The sequence below is a fragment of the Triticum urartu genome, chromosome 7A, assembly GCF_056163025.1.
Source record: "Triticum urartu cultivar PI428250 chromosome 7A, HENAU_Tu73, whole genome shotgun sequence".
NCBI lineage: Eukaryota > Viridiplantae > Streptophyta > Magnoliopsida > Poales > Poaceae > Triticum > Triticum urartu.
This window is the reverse complement of record NC_141879.1, coordinates 750,001,386-750,025,357: the sequence shown is the minus strand read 5'-3', so window position 1 is coordinate 750,025,357 and position 23,972 is coordinate 750,001,386. Positions and strand designations below refer to the sequence as shown.

The following is a 23,972-nucleotide window of genomic DNA, read 5'->3' as shown; positions in this document are numbered from 1 at the left end:
CAAGAAAAAACTGAATCTGCTATAGCCTACAGTATTATCGTGTTTCCATATGGTTTTTGGTCATCTGTCATATAGAAGAGAGGAGTGATGATGATTATCCATGTCTCAGGACCAAATTCATCAACAGAACAAGCCAAACATTGATTGTTCATCAAGGAAGGGAACCCTCTCTGACAGCAAGTCAAGTCTTTCCACGGGCAGCGAGTAAACTAGTCTACTACTACTAGTATTGCATACGGGCAGCAAACATCTACCAACACAGCCCACCTTTGCTGGAAGGAGAAGTCTCAGACCCATTTCTTTCTTACTCTGGAAACAGAGGATTAAGAGAGAGAAATACAAACTCTCCCCTTGCTGTTCCCCTTACAATGATAGTTCCTGATGATATGATAGCCGTCATTCTCCTCCTGCGCCTTTCGCCGCACTCCTCTTCCACCGCCACCCCCACCCCCACCTTTTGCAACTGTCAATCTCCGCCTCCCTCTGCACCCAGGATTTGGTGGTACTCGTCCACCTCTTCTCCATCTCCCATGCCCCTCCACCTTGTTTCAACAGGGCCCGTACCCAACAGTAAGCCGCAAGACTTCAGGCAAGCCGGACGAGCAGCATTCCATTGTTGTGAAGCAAACGCTGATCATTTCGCCACTGCCTTCCATCTTATATGTGCTGGCAAAGAGAAGCAACCCACAAAAAAAAAACGTAGTTAAGCACTTGTCACCGTTCTTGCAGGGGAATATGCAGAATGAACCAAACGCTGGAGAACGGTACAGTACAACCATACATGCAAAGGTAAAAATGATTGGCCTGGTTGAAGTTTTTTCATTGCACTGACTTTCGATCAAGGAGCCACCAGTGTCGTGGGCTGAAGAATGAAGATGTGTTTGGTTCACTACAACCAAGGAAAAAAAATAGGAGGAGGAATAAGTCAATAATAACTATATAACATGGCGTGGGACTTCATAGATACACCAAAATTTAATAAGGATACTCAAGAAGTCGGTAACGTACAACTTGAAAACCCTTTTTTTGTGTGGGAGTTACAGTAGCAGAAACCGGCTGGCTCACATTCGATCCGCTGCTTCAAATGAGATTGATCAACAAAACTGTAGTCACATCATAATTTGCAGTAATTAGCTCCACTGACAGTATGGATCTGACTGCAGTAGGGAAAATGGCAATAAGAGTTAGGCACTCACAAATCAGACACTAGTTAGGCAAGATTCACATGTAAGCAACTAGCAGCAACTAAATTCTTGTCACAGCAAGCATCCTGATCAAGTGTTGGCTGATCAGATCAAAATTGCACTAATTTTGTCACAGATACGAATGCAAACAAAATAATAATAATTACAGTCAGTCTACAGATTAACAAAACTAATGCTGACAAAATGGAGATCCTCTGAAAACCTTAAGAGAGACTGCCCTGGATTGTGGAACAGAAGTATTTTCCAACTCTGTTTACTAGACTGATGAAAGAACAATGGCAAGCTTAACAGAGGTAATTTGTGTGTAATATTTTCCCAAGATGCAGAGGTCAACAAATTTCTATGAAATATAAAGCCAAGATGCAGATGTCAACATAATAAGATTATTTTGATTATTCCTAATAGGTTCTGAAATATGCACACAGCTTATTACCTCCACTATAGCTTCAACCATTCAGTATTTCAACTACTGTGTGTAGTTCCAGAGTTATACCACATGCCACGGCCATCAAGCAAAGGAAGAATCTTTGTTCGGTCTGAAACTTTGAAAACACAAGTCCATTCACATTCTTACTTTTGTGCAGAAACGCGAACAATTACAGAACCACCTTCCATATAGATGCAAAGGGCGAACATACTAGACAAACCTTTCAGTGATAGCCCGACATCTGAATATATGAAGTTAGATCCAACAGGTAGTACCATTCTTGTCTGGCGGAACAGATGATATACCAACTAAAATAATATCGTAATTGAAGTAAGTTTCTGAGAGTACATGTTATTTGAAATAGGAATGCCTAAAAAGAGTGAACAGCTGAAAAATGTTATACCTTTCTTTTGATCCTCAAACCTGAACTTTCTAGGTACACCACCAAGTCTTTGTGAGTAACAACCATATGAAAACGCTAAGTACCAGGAACCATGGCAGAGCAAATATGAATGCTAGAACACCTGGCATCGAGAGTAATGTAGCAGTGGGTGAGAAATTGGCAAACCTTAATACCAGTAGCGAAGCACAGAAGTCTCGCTTATTATGTGGTGATATTCTGAACCTCACACCCAAAGTTGCCAGGTACACCCTCCAAGTCTTGACGAGTGATGCCGGCCAAAATTTAAATGCAAATTACAAACAAGCCTATGAGAACAAGGATAAGAACACCTGCACAACAAGTCAAGCAAAATGTTGAACGCCAGAAAACCTAGTAATGATAGCATGTAGCAGTGATGAAAAAATTGCAAACCTTGTATCAATAGCAGAACACTGAAGGCTCACTTATTCTCCAATTATTCCGTGGTAATATATTGATCCCGACAGTCAATTGAGTAGTGTACACGAAGTCCCGATGAGTGATGGCTACCGAAATTTAAATGCAAAGTATGTAGAAGCCTACGAGTACAAACATAAGAATACCTGCACAGAAATAGAAACAAATGGTGAATACATGAAAGGTTTTATGATTTTCGTCCAGGAAATAAAACAAAGAAACTCCCATAAGGCATTAACTGAAAAAGTATAGTGATTCTATCAACTTGGATGTACGAAGACAAGGCACATGGAGAATCAATTGTTTCATAGGAGAGCCATTTTCACTGCTCTGGGAAGAAAAATGGCAATCCGATATATAGTACAAGTGGAAGTTGTTATAACTGGTATATGGTAGATCAGGAGTTAAGATCCAGTTAGATGTACATACCAGATTTGTGTACAGGAAGGTAGAAGGTTTCTGTTAATATAAATAATGCAGCATCGAAGTCTAAGTCATTTCTGAATTATGCTGTGGTAATATTTTGATTCTCACACCGGAACCACTTAGTAGACCATCGAATCTTTGAAGAGTAATGAAAATCCAAATGTACATGCAAAGCACGTAGAACACCTGCACAGAAAACCAAAAGAATTGGTGAATACATGACCAATTTCACGATTTTTGTCCAGGAAGAAAAACAAAGAAACTTCATAAAGCACTAACTGATAATCAGACCAGTTTTCTGAACATGTGAGAGAGAAGACAAGGGGAGTGGAGAAAAACAGGAGCAATGTTTTAAGTTAGATGTACTTACCAGATTTATGTACAAGAAGCTGGCCACAAGACCTTCATCTATGTGACAAGTGTACAAGGCTAGAAGAATGTACACGGGAACTCCAAGGCAGAGACCTGCACAGCAGATGAAAACAAGCAGTAATTAGACTATGTTGCACGGAAAAAATATCAAGGGTAATTGTGGGATCTGGGAAGCAATGGGGACAAACAAGGATGTAGCTTTTGTTACCTTTTATAAGTCTTGCAGTTGCAGGATTATTTTTGGGAAGGTTCCCACTAACTCCTCACACTGCTGTTTTAGCTCCGCGCTGCCACAATTCCAGACATTTAATTTTTGAAGTGATTTAGGGAGGCCATCCTCTGGTAGCGACCGGATAACCGGGCATGAGTAGACCGATAATTCCTTGAGGTTGGTGAGCTTTTGCAGCCCTGCAGGGAGGCTCTGAAGCTTGCTCAAGTTGCAAAACTTTAGTTTCTGGAGGGAGACGAGCAGGTGAAGGGCACCCTCTTGTTCCTTAGTAAAGCACTCCATCTCTTGGTTGCCAGAGAAGCACAGGATGCTGAGGGAGGAAGACAGGAGGTTGCAGATGGGCACAGATAAGAGTCTCATGGCATCATCCGTATAGAGCTCCTGCAGTTTGCATCCATTCATGGGCGAAACAAGCTGCTGCAGTTCCTGCTCTTTTCCTCTATTCCGGAGCTGCTGCTGTTGCAACTCCTGTTCACATCCAGCAAAGAATCCAGGGCTGCCAACAATGTTTAAATCTATGAGCTGTCCCCCGGCAGTAAGGAGAGGCCCCATGGTCCCCGTGCCTTCCACACCCTGAACACCAAGGTGTCGCAGAGAGGATGGAAAAGGGCAGCAGGATGAAGAACTCTTTGCGGATAGTATCTTTGGGCAGACTGAAATTTGTAGATTGTGGAGGGACCGCAGGGCCTGGAGCCCTCCTCCTGCTCCTCCTCTGGCCGGAAGAAAACTTGAAGGGGAGTCCACCAGGACCAGCTCTGGACAACTGTGGATGCCCAACACCTGCAGTGAGTCAGAGAGATGGGCAGGCAAGAGTAGCAGCCCAGAATCATCTTCATCTTTCTCATCCACCTCCGTAGCTGCTGCTGCTGATGTTGTTTGTTGCACATCCAACCCCACTGCTAGTTGTGTTATCTTTTCACATTCTACGATTTCCAATTGGGAGAGGCTTGGCAGGTGGGTGAGGAGCTCTGTCAATTCCCTCCCATATGATTCCTCGCCCTGGACCTCAAGATGCTCAAGGGGGTGCTGCCATTCCATATCACCCTCTGAAGCCTCTACAATCACACCATCTGAACCCTCTACCGTCAACATCTTCAGTGAGGTCAACAGCAGAAGGTGCCCTGACTGCAGAGGTGGGCCATTGTGAAGTACCAGACTTTCAAGGCATGCCAGCTTGTTGAATGCTACCACCTCATCTAAGCTCTGCAAATCATCCTTTCCAGTAATATTCAACATGCATCCAACGGGGGGATTTGTTGAGTAGTAAAGATTTTCCAGTAGCTTTACATCACTTATGCTCACAATACGCAGAGTTTCAGTCCATGGGATATGAGCCACTAACAACAGTTGTGGACACTTCTCTATCTGAAGCACTTGCAGTTTGGGAAACCAATCACTATTCCTGTCTTGATCTGATGGGTAAACAATCTGGCTTGCAAATGGCAACTGCAACAGTTTAGGGCACTCCTTTATAATCAATACTTGCAAAAGAGGAAACATATATTTTTTTCCAACCGGGCTCTCACCCCTTTCCATTAATTTTTCAATTAACGGAAATACAGCAGTTTGTATCCAAATCTGTCTTAGCAGTACAACCACCACACCTAACATAATGAGATAAAACGCCCAGAGCGCAGATGAAAACCGAAAGGGGAGAGCGAGTTGGCGCATCATCAGGAAACCCACCGCAGGATGATTCTGGAACGAACCATCCGCCATGGGATGAAAACCTGACGACACAAACAGCCACAGCTCAAACTAAGAACCCAAAAAGTCCCAGGATAGTGCAAGCTGGAACATTACTGTAACTAAACGGAGTAAAACTAGGAGATAAAAGACCCAGCGGGCATCCAACCCCAGTGGGAGATGACTAAGCAAAAGACCGGACGCATAACTTCATCATCCAATCTGGATCCCCTCGTTGTCTCCTAAGAGGAGCCTGCCTCGAGGAAACGATCTGTCCGCCAGAACAGCAGCCGCATGCGCTAGCCTCTTCACTCCGGCCTGAAGCTTCTCCCTATCTTCTCCCTTAAGCAGACCTGCCCAGTACAACAAGAATGAACAGGAAGTGAAGACAGCCTCTAAAGGCGAACGAACAGTATGATTATCAAAGGTAACTTTATTGCGGAGTATCCAAATCCCCCAGCATATCGCAGCAATAATCATCATATAAAAATGATTTCCGCCTAGAAAGAACTTATAGAGCCAAGCGAAACTTTGCCAAAGCGAGCGGGGGCAACATGACGCCCCAGCCGTCATGCCCAGCACCCCCCCCAAACTGAACGGGCAAGCGAGCATGTGAAAAACAAATGATTCGCAGTTTCCATGTTAGTGCAAAAGGAGCACATGGGATTCCCAGGCCAGTTCCTCGCACGCATATTGTCACGAGTAAGAACTGCATTCTGGAACAACTGCCAAAGAAAGATCTTAATTTTCAGAGGAATAGGTGCTTTCCACACCATCTTATAATTAGGGCCTGATAGATCTTTTTCCAACCATTTGTATAATGATTTAGTAGTAAATTTCCCTTTGTTGCCCCAGGCCCACAGAACTTTATCAGAAGAGGTGTTCAACGAGAGTTTTCTAGCTTCCGTAACCATCCAGTCCCACTGTTCTCCCAACACCCCAACCAATCTACGCCTAAAGACAAGAACATAATTGTTTGCCACCCAGGATGCAACAGTGCAATCTTGCTCCTGACATATACCAAACAAATCAGGAAAGTGATTTTTTAACACAATATTCTCGATCCACTGGTCATGCCAGACCCTAGCAAGGTTTCCACTCTCGATCACAATTTTTCTACCCGCCATATATGAGTCCTTGACTTTCATAATCGCTTTCCAACAGGGGGAATCTGAAAAGCGACTCTGTACGTTAGCCACAGTTTTGTTCCTGAGGTAGCGAGCTTTGACTATACGTTGCCAAAGCCCATCTCTCGTATCTAATTTCCACCACCACTTAGCTAATAAGGCAACATTTTGCTTATGGAGATCTTTAATACCTAGCCCTCCTATTTTTTCGATCGGCAAACTCTTGACCACTTAACCATATGGTAACCACGTTTCTTATTTTTTTCTCCTCCAAAAGAAACGTCTACGATGTTTATCAAGCTTCTCAATGAAAGTCTTTTTGAGAAGGAGCATTGACATGAGGAAGGAGGGAATTCCATCCAAACTAGATCCTAACAGCGTCAATCTGGCTCCAGAAGATGCCGCATAAGCTACCCAGGCATCAAGCTTTTTGATAATTTTACCATCAAGGAAGTCCAGATCCGCATTCCTGAGAGCAGAATATGTAACGGGGACTCCCAGATATTTCATAGGCAGAGTGCCCACTTGACAACCAAACATATTAGCATAAACCAAGTCAGTATCATTATCTCCCCCGATACTGAAAATCTCACTCTTTTCAAAGTTAATCTTAAGCCCTGACATAAGTTCGAAAAGATATAGCAAGAGTTTGATATTAACAGCTTTGTCAATGTCGTGCTCAAAACAAAGAACCGTGTCATCTGCATACTGGAGGATACTAACACCATTTTCAATAAGATCAGCAGCTAATCCTTTAATGAGACCATTCTTTTGAGCAGCGAGAACCATTTTGGTCAAGCAATCAGCTGCAATATTGAACAAGAAAGGAGAGTGAGGATCCCCCTGCCTCACCCCCTTGGCACTTTGGATGTACGGTCCCACCTCGTCGTTAATCTTGACACTAATCGTGCCATCTTTTAGGATTTGGGAGACCCATCCACACCACTTAGAGTTAAATCCACGCTTCTTATGACAATCAAGCAAGAAATCCCAATTGACTTTATCGTAAGCTTTCTCGAAGTCAAGTTTAAGGACCACTCCCACTTGTTTTTTGACATGGGTATAGTGCAGAATTTCGTGGAGGGATAGGATTCCATCCACTATTTGTCTCCCCTTAATAAAAGCATTTTGCTGGATACTAAACAGTTTATGCGCATATTTGCTAGCTCTAATGTCCATAGCTTTGGTGAGCAGTTTGTAAGGGCAACGGAGAAGACAAATAGGTCTATACTGCCGAATACTTTTAGCATCTGACGACTTAGGCAACAAAGTAATGATGCCATAGTTAAGTCTTCGAACATCTAGCTTGCCTGCATGAAACCATTCGAACAAGCATAGGAGATCACTGGCCACCACCTCCCAGCAGTGTTGATAAAATTCAGCAGGAATATCGTCTGGACCAGGGGCACGGTTAGATTTCATGTCGAACAGAGCATTTTTTATTTCCTCCAACGAGAAAGGACGGGTCAAGTCCTCGTTGTCCGCTGGAGAAATCAACTCTTCCTGAGACCACAAAGTGGCATCAATCTGACACCTGTTGCCAGGAGCCGGACCAAATAGGGTTTTATAATACTCAGTGGCATGGGCAAGTAAATTTTTAGTACCTTCAATAAGAGTGGACCCACACTCCAGGGAAATCATGGAATTTTTTCTACAACAACCATTCGCCACTTTATGAAAAAAATCAGTGTTGTTGTCCCCTTTCAATAACCACCTCTCATTAGAAAGTTGATGCCAGTGGAGTTCTTCTTCCACATACATATTATTCAGCTCAACTAGAATATCCAGCTTCCTAGTATAAGCGTCCCCGCATAAACCATCAGTTTCTTCCAGTTTCTCAAGCTCCTGCAATTCAAGCTTAATAATGTTCTTCCTGATCTTGTTATGACCAAACAAATTGGAGCCCCAGCCCTTAAAGAATTTCTTAATTCTCTTAAGTTTAATATTCAAGGAATCGATGGGGTTTAACGTATACACTGGCTTAGTCCAAATCTCAGCAACCAGAGGGAGAAAGTCTGGATTACTGAGCCAGGTGTTATCAAACTTAAAGCATCTGCTCCCCGGCGATCTAGATGAGGCATTCCCACCATCAACCAACAAAGGATTGTGGTCTGATATTTCTTTTGTCAACTTATAAACAGAAGCGAGAGGATATAAATCTTCCCAGTCAGGAGACATGAGAACTCTATCAAGTTTTTCTAGAGTCGGGTTTTTTTGTTTATTGGACCAGGTGTAACAACCATTAGTCATATAAATCTCTCTCAACCCAAGCAGGTGTATAACGGAGTTGAACACATCCGAGAAATGGGACATAGATGTTTTTTTGTTTTTTTCCCCACAATGTCTAATGATATTAAAATCTCCCCCAACTAGATACGGAATGTTTGTACTGTGACACATAGATGACAGTTCCGCAATGAATTCAGGCTTCTGTTCATCATGTGCCGCACCATAAACAATCATCAAAGCCCAGCTACAGTTCTTGCTCTTATTGAACAGGGTCAACTGTAGGATGTATTTACCACACTTGGTCATAAGGATATCAAACTTATCCTTGCTAATACTACACAGGATGCCACCTGATTTCCCCCTAGAGGGATTCCACTCCCAACGAAATTTATGATTCGGATCAATCTGTCTGAAAAATGCAGGATTATAGACCTTCTTCATAGTCTCTTGAAGGCCAATGAAATCTAAAGCATTGACATTGATCATGTCAATCAGGCAGGTGGACATACCTTTTTTTCCCACTCCTCTACAATTCCAAAAAACCCCTTTCATTTGTATCTTTCAGGTTTTCCTCTCGCTCTGGTAGGTCTGCCAGGATCCATAGCAGCCCTACCCATCTCGTTATTATGTTGACTTCTAGTCACAGGTCTACTGGACTTGTTAGGGGATATTACTATCACCGATTTCCTGCGATGATTTTTCTTTCTTTTTTTTTTAGACTGAACCAGGATGAATGGTTCGTCCATATTCCCACTATCATCATCCCATGTTAAAGAGAGGGGCACATCATTACCCAATCCATCATTGATAGTTATTTTCTGTGAATTAGCATCAATTTTTTCATGCAACGAATTTTTAGAGATTTCTAATTCACGCAGGATATCAACAGTAACAAAGTCATCATCAGGGATTTGCACTCCCATCAGAGCAGCACGCAATATAATAGCAGAATCAGATAAGGCAGAGAATTGATTTTTTGACTCGGACATATCCATACCTTCCAAATTACGCTTCCTCATTCTGTTTGCCGCCACATTCTCCACCCTCTCCAGCTTCTGCTTCTGTCTGTGTGGAACTTCTTTTTCACAACTCATGCAGTCATGGATTGGTGATCCAGAAGGGGATTCAACTGTATAGACACTACAGTTGTCTCCCCCTTCCACAGTTCCCTCCTCAAGAGGCACAATATGTGGAAGAGAAGGCCAAACCACATAGTCTGACAAAGGAGGAAAAGCATTCCCATAAGTACATTCATCACGACACACAAACAAAGGTGAGGGAGGAATAGGAGTAATCATCCCCCAAGCACCTTTATGTATGCTGTTCACATTGCTGTGATATTCATTTCTTTCATCTCTATCCAGATCTTCAGTCATTTTGTCACAGGAACTTTTATCAGATTGAGAGCCACAATAAGATGTTTTTTCAGCTGCATGTTCCCTGGCCATAGTCTCAATCAGAAGCTCTGTGGTGTTCCCTTCCTCACTATCCTCCTCTTCTTCACTCTCAACTACTGCAGGAAGCCTCTGTCTTCCCTTATCATAGTTCTGGGGAGGGGGGAAATTACCAGTCATGGAAGCACTAGTCTCCCCCTGCCCCGTTGAAGAAGCAGGATATGAATCCATCCTTGCTTTCTTGGGGACAGAAGGTGATGCACTGCTGTCCACAGCAGTATAGGCTTGACTTTTTTCAGTACCCATAGTCACAACTTTTTCTACTTCATAAAAGAAATCATATATTTGCTCTCCCAGCACTCCTTCAGCCGAAGGAGGGATTTTCTCAACATCTATGCAGCCAAGAAGAATTCTAGCATACTCTGGTTTATGCACAGTCGATTCATCCACCTCTAATGTAATCCCCACTAGAGCCCCGGCATAAGCCACATGTTCAATGCACCTTTTCTCTATGGGAATGTTGCGAACCCTAACCCACGCTTTTTCTAGCATGCCTTTAGCTCCAATCGAAGCGGTCCAAGGAGTAATGCATACCACAATATTCCCCTCTTTCAGCGGCAAGCGTTTCCCATAACAGCATGCTCTCTCAACTTCACTGGCATTACTGGCATTAGGAAATCGCATCACATATTGAGCAGGGCCAATAGAGCGGGCAGTACAACGCCATTTCTTTTTCCCAGGTTTTTTGGCAAATATAGCATTAAATTCCTGCTCAATATCCTTAACAGTAGCATCCCCTTCAACTACAGTAATCACCACATTATTGGTTTTTTCCACACTATGCTTAGCTGCACACATATCAGGTATATAAAAGAAACCCTGACCAGGAGATTGAAAACCACACATGAAGGGGATACACTCCCAAGGCCTCAGAACTTGGCAAAGTTGGGCCATATGACCTAGTTTGTTGCACTTATCACAGCGAATGGTATGGCAACGAGGAGCGAAATGACCTGGGAGAGAGCAATTGATGCAGAGCTCGGTGTTGCCCTTGGTCGCCACATGCCCAGATGTTGGTGGTGGAGGCGGTTCCTTGGCGCCCGCCATCTTCTCCTTGCTCGAATCACTCATGGCCCGAGCGGCAGCTTCCCATCTGTCAGCAACTTCACCACCACCAGATCTCGAATCCCCCGACGTCGCCGGTGGCAGATCTGGCCGCTGCCATACCATATGACGAGACTGGTTTGACAGCGGAGCCTTGCGACCGCCACCGAATCCACCCCGTGCAGTGTTGTCGCGCCATCCGCCAGATCTCCCCCCACCACGATCACCCATCACGGTGCGCGGCACGCTCCCTGCCTACTCAGCCCCAGCAACTTGGGCGGAGGATCGAACGTCGCCGCCAGCCTTGCCCCTCCACCAGCCAAAGGAATCAGGAGGGGATGGATTGGGGATGCAAACCCTAGGACGCTCCCATAGGTGCTTGAAGAGGGGAGCGAGGTGTGCGTCTCGCGTAGTTGGGGTAGGTGGGGAAAGTGAAGCAGCTCCCCTCGTCTCCTCCGCACTAGAAGGCTCCACACCAGATCCGGTGCTGGGTCCCGCCTGGCGGTCAGGTGGCCATGGAGCTGTTCCCACGCGTCCTGCCGCCATTAGCGGATGGTTGGTGAGGGACGGGGCCACCCCGGGCCGGTCCACGCTCGCCTGTATCTTCGTACGCCCCTCGTGCACCTCGCCATGGACCGTGCACGTCTCCGTAGATCGCGCCCGAATTCTCGCAAAGTGACACGGTAGCGAGACAATGTCGCCGACGTCGATGAACTCCCCCGCCCGGAGAAAACGCGCATCCACCGTGACTCCGCGGTCATCGATCAGAATAATACGAAGAGCATCCCGCCGGAGCACCAGCTCGCCGTCATGGAACGTGAGCGAGCGCAGCTGCAGATCGGCAGCGTACAAAACGCGCCATCTCTCGTCAGATGTGTCGCCCTGTGAGTCGCGTGAGCACGACGCGCGGCACGACATGTCAAAAGAGGAAACATATGATCCGCATCCTGTGATGCTACCCATTTGCCAAAACTTTCCAAGCCAACAAGCTCAAGCCTTATTAGCCTGCAAAGGCTTTGCTCTATAACAAACTCCTCCATTGCGGGAATATGCTCCAATATTACTTTACCAAGGCCCCACATCTTCCCCAAAGGAGGGAGACATTGCCAAGAAACACCAGAAAGATGAAGAGATTCAACAGTGACCTTATCACCCAGCCATGTTGGAAAAGAAGAGCCTTTGTGCCCTCTGATGCACAACTCCTGAAGATATCTATGTGGTTGAAGGTTCTCAAGGACAACTGCTTCCACGCCAGGCTCCGTATTAGACCGCTCACTATCCCAATCTAATGTTAACTTCTCCAAGTGGATTTTCTCTCCCAGGTTTGTTTTGGCTGCTTCTTCTTTAGTGTGTATATTCTCAAGGTTATAGATGCCAAGCTCACTTAGTTCAGTCAAATGCTCTAGTTGACTTGGCTCAAATCCTTCACTTTTTTTATTTACTCTAAATACCCACAACCCTGCTAAGAGTCTGAGTTTTCCCACATTAAAAATATCAGAATGCAACTCATCCCTCGGAGTATAAAGATGACGCATGTTTACAAGGTTGCTCAACTCTTTGGGCAAATGACAATTCTGGCACCATAACCCTAGATGCAAAATCCTTAAATGATAAAATCTAGAAATGGTAAGTAGTAAATGCATCTCCCTCTCACACTTTGTCCCCAGATATAGGTACCGTAGATGAACAAGTGCTGAAAAGTTGTGTGATATGGACTCCACAGAAAATGAGATTTTGTCCAAACGGAGAACCCGAAGAGCATTTGCTTCCCTAAATAAATCACCCAGAATGCTGACAAAGCTTTCTTCCATTTCTCCAAATAACATCAAAGTATGCAACTGTTTAACCTTCAAACTTGTCTTCAGTTTTCTCAATTGCCTCTGAAGGTTTTCAAGAGAAATTTTATCAACACCATCCATGATTATAGACAAGTGATGGATGTTTGGATGAATTTCTTCTAATATGACACTAGAATGATGCACATTAAGACATTCATGAGATGCAACTTGCAATGCTAAATCATGTAGCAGGTCATGCATAACATAACATGGACGGCCATCATCACTCTCCTCTTTGAAAAATCCACATGCCACCAGATCTTTTAAATTGTTCGAACCTATATGTTCAAGTGTTTGGTTTGGAGCACCAGGTTGTAAGATACCTAGTCCTATCCACAACTTGATTAGCTGGGTGGCACTATACTTGTAATCTTCAGGAAACAATGCAGAAAAGGAGAAACATTGTTGCTGTTGGAAAGGAAGATGGTCATAACTAAGTTTCAATGCAGGCATAATGGCATTGGCATCAGTCTGTGTCTCCCATTCTTTACTTTCTAAGACCCTTCTCCAATGATGCAAACTAAGGTCTTTACTTAACAATGTACCAACTGTTTTTGCAGCAAGAGGGGAGCCCCTTAGTTTTTCCATTATCTTATTTCCAATCTCGAGCAAAAAATACTGATCACTTCTAACGGGCTCATTGCCAAAGACAAATGCAAGGAATAGCTTCCTAAATTCTTCAGATTCTAACCCTTGCAATTCTATATGGTTAGTTGTTCCAACCATCTTTGTTATTTTTGGAAACCTAGTTGTGACCAGAATCATGCTACCCATTGCTTGTGATGTTTTGAGTGGCAACAATAACCTTCTCCAATCATCCCCATGACTAAACTCCCATATATCATCCAGTACAAGCAAAAACCTTTTAGACTTTAATCTTTGTTCAATCAGTTCCTCAAGCCTACCATCCTTTTCCCCTTCAACCCGAGGGATGTATGTTTTAATCTCTTCTAACAGCTTGTTCAAATTGAAACTGAGTGACACACATACCCAAATAACAACTTGGAAATGATTTTGAACTTGCTGGTTTCTGTATATGTGTTGTATCAGAGTTGTTTTTCCAATTCCCCCTGGACCAACAATCGGAAGCACAGTTAGATCACTGCTAAGGTATTTACCCTTGGTCATATCATGTATGATGGTATCCATGATATGGTCCCTTCCATACAATTTTGGCTCTATACTTTGACCCGTAGTAATGGGACGACTCTGGGAAACATCTGGAATAGTTATACGGTCACAACTCGGCAGAATCTGAGTAACCTCTTTACGCACAGGCTGCAATTGCTCTACAATGTGCCTCATCCTTTCAGAGAAATCAACCCTATTAAAACCCAGCATTGGTGTTTCTCTCTGTGGAGCACCACAAAGAGTTGGCTGGACAGAACAATCATCATGAGCATGTGGGGAAGATGAGCAATGGACAAGTTTATCAAGCTTGGGCGTGCATACACTAACCTCTTGATTGGCATTTGGCGTTGAGGATGAATTGCCGCGTGGCCTCTGCCTAGCACGTGGCCAAGCACAACAGCTTGCCCGCTGTCCTGCATCTTCTCCAGAATCACCTGTAGGGTTAGCAGCAGACCAGTAGCATGAAGATACAAATGTCAGTTTGCCAACAGCTTTGGCGGTGTGACGAGCGTTGAGCGCGAGGTCGCGGACACCGCCCTTGGCATGCTGGTCCGCAGCATCGTAAGTGCCGTGGAGCTCATCGTGGATGCGGAAGTAGTCAAGCTCATCCAACAAGTCCTCGGCAGAGAGCGCCGAGTCACGCAGCTTCCCCAGGAGCTCCTGCATGCCCCGGCCATCGACCTTCTTGTGGCTGGCGGTTTCAAGGGTGGCCTTCACGAGCAGCAGCTCCATCCTCAAGGCCTCGATGTTGATACCCAAGTTCTTGGTGGCACCCCAAGCCTCCAGCAGGCCATCAGCAACAGGGGCCAGCGCCTTGCCCACCACCCATTGCGCCGCGCTGAGGAGCGCATCCATCCTGTGGCGATGTATTTAGGATTAGTGATGTAGCGATGAATCAACATAAATTCATTAGGGTTGATGCAACATATCAGTAAATGATAGTATGATATTCGCTAGTCAGTACAGAGGAAATTAATTATACTTGTAAGTCATTGCTAGCAAGTCTAAGGAGGGGCAGGAGAACAACGAATAAAAAGCACTTACGTAAACACACGGGAGGGGTAGCGCCTGCCGTCCAGCCGGCGCACGTCGTGGAGGCAGTCGCCGGCGAGGGATATCTGGATGAGAGTTGTGTTGCTCAGCTGAGGACAGAGGGTGGAAATATGGTGCATTAACTGCGAGAGGGAGGGAAGATATATAGAGAGACGAGCAGATGGTACTGATAGGCTGATAGCTCCAACGGCCGGGTCTGATGACTAATCGCAGCCAGCAAGGCACCAACACTCATGGATCAACTACCGATATATGCATATATGCATGGGACTGTATGCTGGACTTAGTTAATTAGGTCCGTCCAACGTGGCTGTCTGCTAGTGTAAAGCATCCCCAACCCATGGAGTAACACCGTCAAAACAATACGCGTTCTCGGCTTCAGATCTGGTGCCGGTCGCTAGACCGGTCCTCAAAACCTGAGTGGCAGACACGTGACATCGCTAAAGCATCCCATTGGGCAAAACAAAGCAAAGCCTCGGATCTCACCAGTTTGCCAGGGCAACATCTATCATATGTAAGTAATGTAGGGGCTTGATTTCTGTCAAGTTGTGTGTTAAAACTCCATATTCATCTCTGCTCGAAAGCTAGTAGAGGCATAGCATCCCATGGAGCCAAACTTATCACTGCCAATAAACCATCCCATGGAGCATAGCATCCTATGGAGCTACACTAAAAACGAACAAGAAAGTTTTGGACTACTTAGTTATTTAGCATGGTTCGGGCATGCGTGTGGATGGATCAACTACCGATGTATGCATACAATCAGCCAGAATTGGTTAATTGCACTCCATCCAATGCTACTCTCTGCTAGCGTAAAGAGCATTTCCATCGAGTAATACTACTCGGCTACAGTTCTCGGGCCACTGTCGTTAAGGCGCGTGCACGTGCATCAACCTGTGCGTGGCTGACAGCACGTGACATCGCTAAAGCATCCCATTGGGCGAAAGAAAACAAAAGCCTCATATCTTGCGCGCTAAACTAATCGCTGGCCCATGCCGCTCCACCATAAAAATTCGTACCAGCGGCTTCAGATCTCGCGCTGGCCGGTGGATGACCAGTGGTGTCGCGGTCTTCAAGGTTCAGCGTTCCTAGGCAACGCTGTCCTGATCAGCCGGTCCAAGACAAGCAGCATCAGTACTGCAGGTTTGGCAAGGTAGAGAGATTGTTATATAGTAATCTGTATTGGAATATTTACACGTATATCAGACTGATCCTACCAGCTAGGCACTCGACATACGCATAGACAGATAGCTTACTTGTATGCAGTAATGTAGGATCTTGATTTCTGTCAAGTTGTGTGTTAAAACTCTATATTCATCTCAGCTGGAAACTAGTAGAGCCAATGAAACAGAGAGAGGCGTACCTCTGGATTGTTAGTGGAGCAGTAGTTGGATCATACAGACTCTTAGTATTTGCTTAGCTAGCCATCGTTGTTAGTTTTATCTCTTGTGGGCATACCCTGTAGTGGTCAATTAGCTCTTGCGTCATCTGTTCAAAATTGCAGGTGGGGTGGGTCGACCACCAATAGGCGTGGAAGCTGAATTAAATAATTCAACCTGGCAGTGAGCTAATTAACTCTATCTAATGCAGCTCTCTGCTAGTCTTTATTACATTCTGTAGTTGGTTCACTAGCTCCATACAACGTTGTTGTCTGCTAACGTTCTGGTGCAGATTATGTATGACGAGATGCGATGGTGTAGCATCCTATAAAAACAATTCTCAGCTTTAGATCTCGTGCTGGTGGTCGGTCAGTGGTGTCGCAGTCTTCAAGTCACATGCGTTCAAACAGCATCAAGTAGCATGCCATTGGTGAGAGAAAACACAGCCTAATTAAGATTTCGCGCACTGTAAATTTAAAAGGACGCCCAGCTTTTCAAGTCCCCCTCGGCTGCTTATTTTACTGTTTCTCCCTCTCTTTTCTCCTGGTTGGTTTGTGTAGGCAAAAATAGTTGTCTCCGGATCAAGAAAAAAAAATGACAAATGGCCGGTGAAGATGGGGAAGACAACAGGAAGCTCAACAATGGAGAAAAGGAATGACCAGGGCCGTCTTTCATGGGATTGTGTCCGTTTTAATCTATTCTACAGTTTGTAACCATGAGTACTAGTTAACTGGAATAATACTAGCTAGCTGTTTTAAGCAGGCTGTCCAAGGTACCTAAATTGAAATAGTGAGCTGTGATATAGCTTATCTATTATGCTGATGAATCATTGTGTTTCAGTTGGTAATTCCACATGGCTCTAACCCTAGAATACCAAGGTGCTTTTAAAAAAAATCCATTGTCAGAAAAGTGTTGTTGAACCAATCACGGGAGACGACATGACTGCTACTGGAGTGAGTGTTAGGAGGAAGGATACCTGCATCGATGGCTAGGACGATTGCGAGGAAGTGAGATTTGCCGGCGGCCGGGGAATCCAACGGTGGCAGCACGGCTGAAATTTGTCCAAAATTTGCCAAATTTGACCAAAATATGTTTTTTTTTGGCCGAAAGGGACTACTCGCCCCAAGCCGAGATGGCTGAAATCTGATATTTTCGCCCGAAAATCAAATCTCTGCCAGCCCCTACATACAGATCCATCACTAGTTGGATAAGTTTTGCACATAACTAGTTGAGCAGCACGTAATCCTCGGCATAACTGATGTCCTGATTTAGTGATGCCTGGTCAGAACAAAAACACTACTTTGTGTTAGAAGTTAAAACTTGAACATAAAGGCGATAGTTGACAATGGAAGTTTGAGAGTAAGTTTTTGTATGTATTAGCGATCACAGTGAAGAAAGTTTGACCACTCACATTCTAAATATCATATGTTTCAGAATGGGGGTACTAGTGCCGAACGTATATTCATTAGAACCAAATTCCACACCTCGATGGCTTATTACATGGACATAATTGAACTGACATTCCATACAATTCAACTACAAAACTTGTTAATCTACTTAAAGATAGCATCCAGCATTGCCATGAGAAACAGCACGATTGTGTTCACATGCAAACCCTGCCAGCGGACAAAAAAAAAATGGTACCATTTACTGTAACTGAAAGTCAATTGCTTCTCTAACGCGATAACAAGTAGTTTAGTGTGAATATCCTGACCCTTGATAGCAATGAGCATAGTTAAAAAAAAAGCTGCAAAATTCTGGACCAGTTGCATAAGCATTGACAATTGTACAGCCAAACAAACATTAACCCAGAGATGAACCAATTGTACACATTTTGTTTACATTAGAAGTGAAGATAAGAGAGATGTGTATTGTTCAGAAACTAAGAGAACAAGAATTTCAATACTCTATAGTACAAGAGCATTGCAGCATACCAATTAGAAAAGACGATAAGAGATATGTGTATTGTTCTACTAGTATGGAGTTGCCACAGGCTGCACACATTAGTTTACTCCCCCTCTCTTAGTAAAGCATCCTATGGAGCAACACTATATAACAATACCCGGCTTCAGATCCCGCGCTGGTGGCCAGCCGGTGATGTCACGGTTTTCAAGGAGCACACATTTCAACTTGTACATGACAAACAACGCTAAAGCGTCCAGTATAATGATATTGGGCAAAACAAAACAAAGCCTCAGAGTTCGTGCTGGTGGCCTGTCCGTGGTGTCATGGTTTTCAAGGCGCACACATTTCAACCTGTACATGACAGACGACGCTAAAGCCTCCAGTATAATGACATTGGCCAAACAAGACAAAGGCTCAGAGTCCGCGCCGTGTGAATGAACGTGATAAGCAAATACTGGCAGTATTCAGTAGGATGCCAAGAGTATTGAATCTCCACCAGCTGCTTACTTTACGGTTTCACCCTCTCTTTCTCCGTTGATTATAGGGAAAAAAAATAGTTGTCTACAGGGAAGAAAAAAACAAGTGGTTGGTGAAAAATCGGGGAAGACAGTAGGAAGCTCGACGAGGAATAAGCAGGGGCTCCGATTAATGGGATTTCAGCCTTTTTAGTCTGTTCTGTAGTAAGTTGCAACTTGTAACCATGCACGCCTAGGAGATTACTACTACTAGTACTACTACTACTACTACTACTTAGTTAACTGTAATGATAGTATCTATGGTCAGGATATTCACATACCTAGATTGACACAGTGAGATGTGATGCTAACATTAGAATACCCCATATATGCAATCGTCTCAATTTATTCAAACAGCAAAAACTAATCCGTCGATTATTTATCCCATCAGGGTGGGTGATTGAGTAGGACAAACAGAACAAACATTTTACTAGTAGAGTAAATAAAGAAATCCGATCTACCTTTATATAAGTTGTTGCTTGCGGACAGAGGTGAGGAATATGTACTAAGGTGGTCGCTGGTGGTGAGTGAGGGAGAAGATGACGGGCTTTGGGTTTTCTTACCTCCATTCCAAGGCGGGACACGCCTGAATCTGAATGTATGCAAAAGTAGACCATCACTTTCTGATCTGACTGAAAGTAAAGCCTGAAAAAAAACACGATAGGAGGTCGAGGGATTAACTTTCTGTTTGTAATGAATTAACTATTATACGGACAAGCTTGGCACGGTAACTCTGAAGCAAGGAAAGCTCAACTGACTGTTGAAGTAGTATGAGAATATCAATGGCCTGCACTAATCGCGTACGTACTCAGTAAGTTTGCATCGCCAGGTTCAACCGAGGGGAAATATTTCTCTATAAATTGGCGAAACTGGTAATACCAAGTTCAATCAGCACTCATTAACTGCAGCGCAAGTCACACCGGAAAGGCGACGAGCGCACGGTAACAGCACCGATTGATTCGAACAGTAAAACTAATCCATCCGAAAAATTTCGCCACTAAAGAAGCGCGTGGGAATGGAGCGCGGCGCCGCGGCCACTCAATTCCCCAATAGCAGAGGAACAAAAATGGGAATCCTACGAGCTTCCGCGTTATCTTGAGTGCATCGGAGAAACTGGAGAGGGGTAGGGGAAAAGATACCTGCGGCGACGGCAAGGGGGGCCACAGGGAAGCGGCGGACGTCGCCGCTGGCCGCGTCCGCGGATGCCGTGCCGGTGCTGGGAGTAGCGGCGGGCAGGGGAGCCACCGCAGCGCAGCGCTGAGAGCGGCGGCGTCCACCTCCATCGACCACGGATAAACTCTAGCGCAAAACTGTATTTTTATTTATTTTTACAGTTAAAAAACAACCTTTACTACGGAAAATCGTTGTGGAGCCCGTTTCTTGTAAGAAAAATCGAAAAATAACTTGTTAAGTTTCAAAGAATTTATATGAACGCTTGTGTTTCAAAGAATTCACAGCCGAATAATACATGATAGTAAGTGACTCATTAACAAAGCAGCAAAGCCCAAAATAACCGGACAACATATACGCATACGACTACACAGCTGAGAGATAATATAGGCATACGAGACTGGAATGCCACGACACAACCTAGGACACCTAAACTCCACAACAACACCATCAGGAGGAGGAGTGGCGTAAAGCGTCGTCTGCTGCCAAGTCCGAAGCGGACTAAGGTCTTCACCATATACCTTGACACAGAGAGAAGAACCACAACTTATCCTCAAGACGCGCTGCACCAAAGTGCGGGGATTTCGCTTGGCAGCTCACTTGTGCCATGTGAGGCACCCAGGGCACCCGAAGCATGCAACAACCTCCACATCCGGATCCGGGATGCACTCCTTCCAAGGACAAGGAGCCAGCCCCAGTCACCCATCGCTACACCCTTATCGTCCACGCGGTCAAAGAGGCATATCCACCACCACCGACATGGTGCCCGCCACCCTGGCATCCAAGGTCAGAGACACCATAGCCTACGACATCACCACGCACCAGCCACGGTAGGAGGAGCAGAAGTGCTCCATCCAATCCTAGCCCGGTATTAGTGAAGGAAATATGCCCTAGAGGCAATAATAAAGTTATTATTTATTTCCTTATATTATGATAAATGTTTATTATTCATGCTAGAATTGTATTAACTGGAAACATAATACATGTGTGCATACATAGACAAACAGAGTGTCACTAGTATGCCTGTACTTTGACTAGCTCGTTAATTAAAGATGGTTATGTTTCCTAACCATAGACATGAGTTGTCATTTGATTAACGGGATCACATCATTAGGAGAATGATGTGATTGACATGACCCATTCCGTTAGCTTAGCACACGATCGTTTAGTATGTTGCTATTGCTTTCTTCATTACTTATACATGTTCCTATGACTATGAGATTATGCAACTCCCATTTACCGGAGGAACACTTTGTGTGCTACCAAACGTCACAACGTAACATGGTGATTATAAAGGTGCTTTACAGGTGTCTCCGAAGGTACATGTTGGGTTGGCGTATTTCGAGATTAGGATTTGTCACTCCGATTGTCGGAGAGGTATCTCTGGGCCCTCTCGGTAATGCACATCACTTAAGCCTTGCAAGCATTGCAACTAATGAGTTAGTTGCGGGATGATGTATTACGGAACGAGTAAAGAGACTTGCCGGTAACGAGATGGAACTAGGTATTGAGATACCAGCAATCGAATCTCAGGCAAGTAACATACCGATGACAAAGGGAACAACGTATGTTGTTATGCAGTCTGACCGATAAAGATCTTCGTAGAATATGTGGGAGCCAATATGAGCATCCAGGTTCCGCTATTGGTTATTGACCGGAGACGTGTCTCGGTCATGTCTACATAGTTCTCGAACCCGTAGGGTCCGCACGCTTAACGTTACGATGACAGTTTTATTATGAGTTTATGTGTTTTGATGTACCGAAGGTTGTTCGGAGTCCCGGATGTGATCACGGACATGACGAGGAGTCTTGAAATGGTCGAGACATGAAGATTGATATATTGGACGACTATATTCGGACACCGGAAGTGTTCCGGAGAAGTTTCGGATAAAACCGGAGTGCCGGAGGGTTATCGGAACCCCGGGGGAACTAATGGGTGACGATGGGCCTTAGTGCAGAGAGAGGGGGCGGCCAGGGAGGGCCGCGCGCCCCCTCCCCCTCTAGTCCGAATTGGACTAGGAGAGGGGGGACGGCGCCCCCCTTTCCTTCTCCCTCTCCCTCTCCTTCCTTCCCCCTCTCTCCCTTTAGGTGGAAACCTACTAGGACTTGGAGTCCTAGTAGGATTCCCGTCTTGGTGGCGTGCCATAGAGGGCCGGCCGGCCTCCCCCTTGCTCCTTTATATACGGGGGCAGGGGCACCCCTAAAGACACAACAATTGATCTGTTTGATCTCTTAGCCGTGTGCGGTGCCCCCCTCCACCATAGTCCACCTCGATAATACTATAGCGGTGCTTAGGCGAAGCCCTGCGTCGGTAGAACATCAACATCGTCACCACGCCGTCGTGCTGACGAAACTCTCCCTCAACACTCGGATGGATCGGAGTTCGAGGGACGTCATTGGGCTGAACGTGTGCTGAACTCGGAGGTGCCGTACGTTCGGTACTTGATCGGTCGGATCGTGAAGACGTGCGACTACATCAACCGTGTTGGGCTAACGCTTCCGCTTTCGGTCTACGAGGGTACGTGGACAACACTCTCCCCTCTCGTTGCTATGCATCACCATGATCTTGCGTGTGCGTAGGAATTTTTTGAAATTACTACGTTCCCCAACAGTGGCATCCGAGCTTGGTTTTATGCATTGATGTTATATGCACGAGTAGAACACAAATGAGTTGTGGGCGATATAAGTCATATTGCTTACCAGCATGTCATACTTTGGTTCGGCGGTATTATTGGATGAAGCGGCTCGGACCGACATTACGCGTACGCTTACGCGAGACTGGTTCTACCGACGTGCTTTGCACACAGGTGGCTGACGGGTGTCAGTTTCTCCAACTTTAGTTGAACCGAGTGTGGCTACGCCCGGTCCTTGCGAAGGTTAAAACAGCACCAACTTGACAAACTATCGTTGTGGTTTTGATGCGTAGGTAAGAACGATTCTTGCTAAGCCCGTAGCAGCCACATAAAACTTGCAACAACAAAGTAGAGGACGTCTAACTTGTTTTTGCAGGGCATGTTGTGATGTGATATGGTCAAAACGTGATTCTATATTTTATTGTATGAGATGATCACGTTTTGTAATTGAGTTATCAGCAACTGGCAGGAGCCATATGGTTGTCGCTTTATTGTATGCAATGCAGTCGCCCTGTAATGCTTTACTTTATCACTAAGCGGTAGCGATAGTCGTAGAAGCATAAGATTGGCGAGATGACAACGATGCTATGATGGAGATCAAGGTGTCGCGCCGGTGACGATGGCGATCATGACGGTGCTTCGGAGATGAAGATCACAAGCACAAGATGATGATGGCCATATCATGTCACTTATATTGATTGCATGTGATGTTTATCTTTTATGCATCTGATCTTGCTTTGATTGACGGTAGCATTATAAGATGATCTCTCACTAAATTTCAAGATAAAAGTGTTCTCCCTGAGTATGCACCGTTGCCAAAGTTCGTCGTGCCCAGACACCACGTGATGATCGGGTGTGATAAGCTCTACGTCCATCTACAACGGGTGCAAGCCAGTTTTGCACACGCCGAATACTCGGGTTAAACTTGACGAGCCTAGCAAATGCAGATATGACCTCGGAACACTGAGACCAGAAGGTCGAGCGTGAATCATATAGTAGATATGATCAACATAGTGATGTTCACCATTGAAAGCTACTCCATTTCACGTGATGATCGGTTATGGTTTAGTTGATTTGGATCACGTGATCACTTAGAGGATTAGAGGGATTTCTTTCTAAGTGGGAGTTCTTAAGTAATATGATTAATTGAACTTAAATTTATCATGAACTTAGTACCTGATAGTATTTTGCTGGTCTATGTTTGATTGTAGATAGATGGCCCGTGCTGTTGTTCCGTTAAATTTTAATGCGTTCCTTGAGAAAGCTAAGTTAAAAGATGATGGTAGCAATTACACGGACTGGGTCCGTAAC

General features: G+C 44.8%; 2 protein-coding genes across 10 annotated transcripts; both read right to left on the bottom strand.

The window, feature by feature from the left end:
• LOC125520814 (uncharacterized) lies at positions 1 to 5,216 on the bottom strand. Its single transcript, XM_087536906.1, has 10 exons — positions 3,477 to 5,216; positions 3,267 to 3,361; positions 2,900 to 3,082; positions 2,447 to 2,616; positions 2,036 to 2,364; positions 1,853 to 1,940; positions 1,639 to 1,747; positions 1,009 to 1,157; positions 782 to 889; positions 1 to 666 (listed from the first exon to the last, which is right to left on the bottom strand). The coding sequence occupies exon 1, from the start codon at positions 5,214 to 5,216 to the stop codon at positions 3,480 to 3,482; it is 1,737 nt and encodes a 578-aa protein (XP_087393032.1). The 3' UTR covers positions 1 to 666; positions 782 to 889; positions 1,009 to 1,157; positions 1,639 to 1,747; positions 1,853 to 1,940; positions 2,036 to 2,364; positions 2,447 to 2,616; positions 2,900 to 3,082; positions 3,267 to 3,361; positions 3,477 to 3,479.
• Positions 5,216 to 20,175, bottom strand: LOC125520810 (uncharacterized). Of its 9 annotated transcripts, none has more exons than XM_087536905.1 (6): positions 19,998 to 20,175; positions 19,422 to 19,503; positions 15,051 to 15,124; positions 14,334 to 14,862; positions 13,994 to 14,252; positions 5,397 to 5,536 (listed from the first exon to the last, which is right to left on the bottom strand). In XM_087536905.1, the coding sequence occupies exons 2-6, from the start codon at positions 19,473 to 19,475 to the stop codon at positions 5,397 to 5,399; spliced, it is 1,056 nt and encodes a 351-aa protein (XP_087393031.1). In that variant the 5' UTR covers positions 19,476 to 19,503; positions 19,998 to 20,175. The 9 variants fall into 9 exon arrangements, 8 of the variants coding, with proteins under 8 accessions (XP_048541800.1, XP_087393031.1, XP_087393025.1 ...); XM_087536902.1 differs by lacking the exons at positions 5,397 to 5,536; positions 13,994 to 14,252 and adding exons at positions 11,270 to 12,917; positions 17,415 to 17,716; XM_048685843.2 differs by lacking the exon at positions 13,994 to 14,252 and having other exon boundaries at positions 5,216 to 5,536.
• Between the last annotated feature and the right edge of the window lie 3,797 nt (positions 20,176 to 23,972).

What these genes read in the sequence shown, in the direction of transcription:
- LOC125520814 (XM_087536906.1), bottom strand. Translation starts at nt 5,216, where the DNA reads ATGGCGGATGGTTCGTTCCAGAATCATCCTGCGGTGGGTTTCCTGATG.
- LOC125520810 (XM_048685842.2), bottom strand. Translation starts at nt 11,268, where the DNA reads ATGGGTGATCGTGGTGGGGGGAGATCTGGCGGATGGCGCGACAACACT. An exon ending in GAGGAAGCGTAATTTGGAAG is followed by an intron (nt 5,537 to 9,536) that starts GTATGGATATGT and finishes TGTACTGGGCAG; the next exon opens with GTCTGCTTAAGGGAGAAGAT.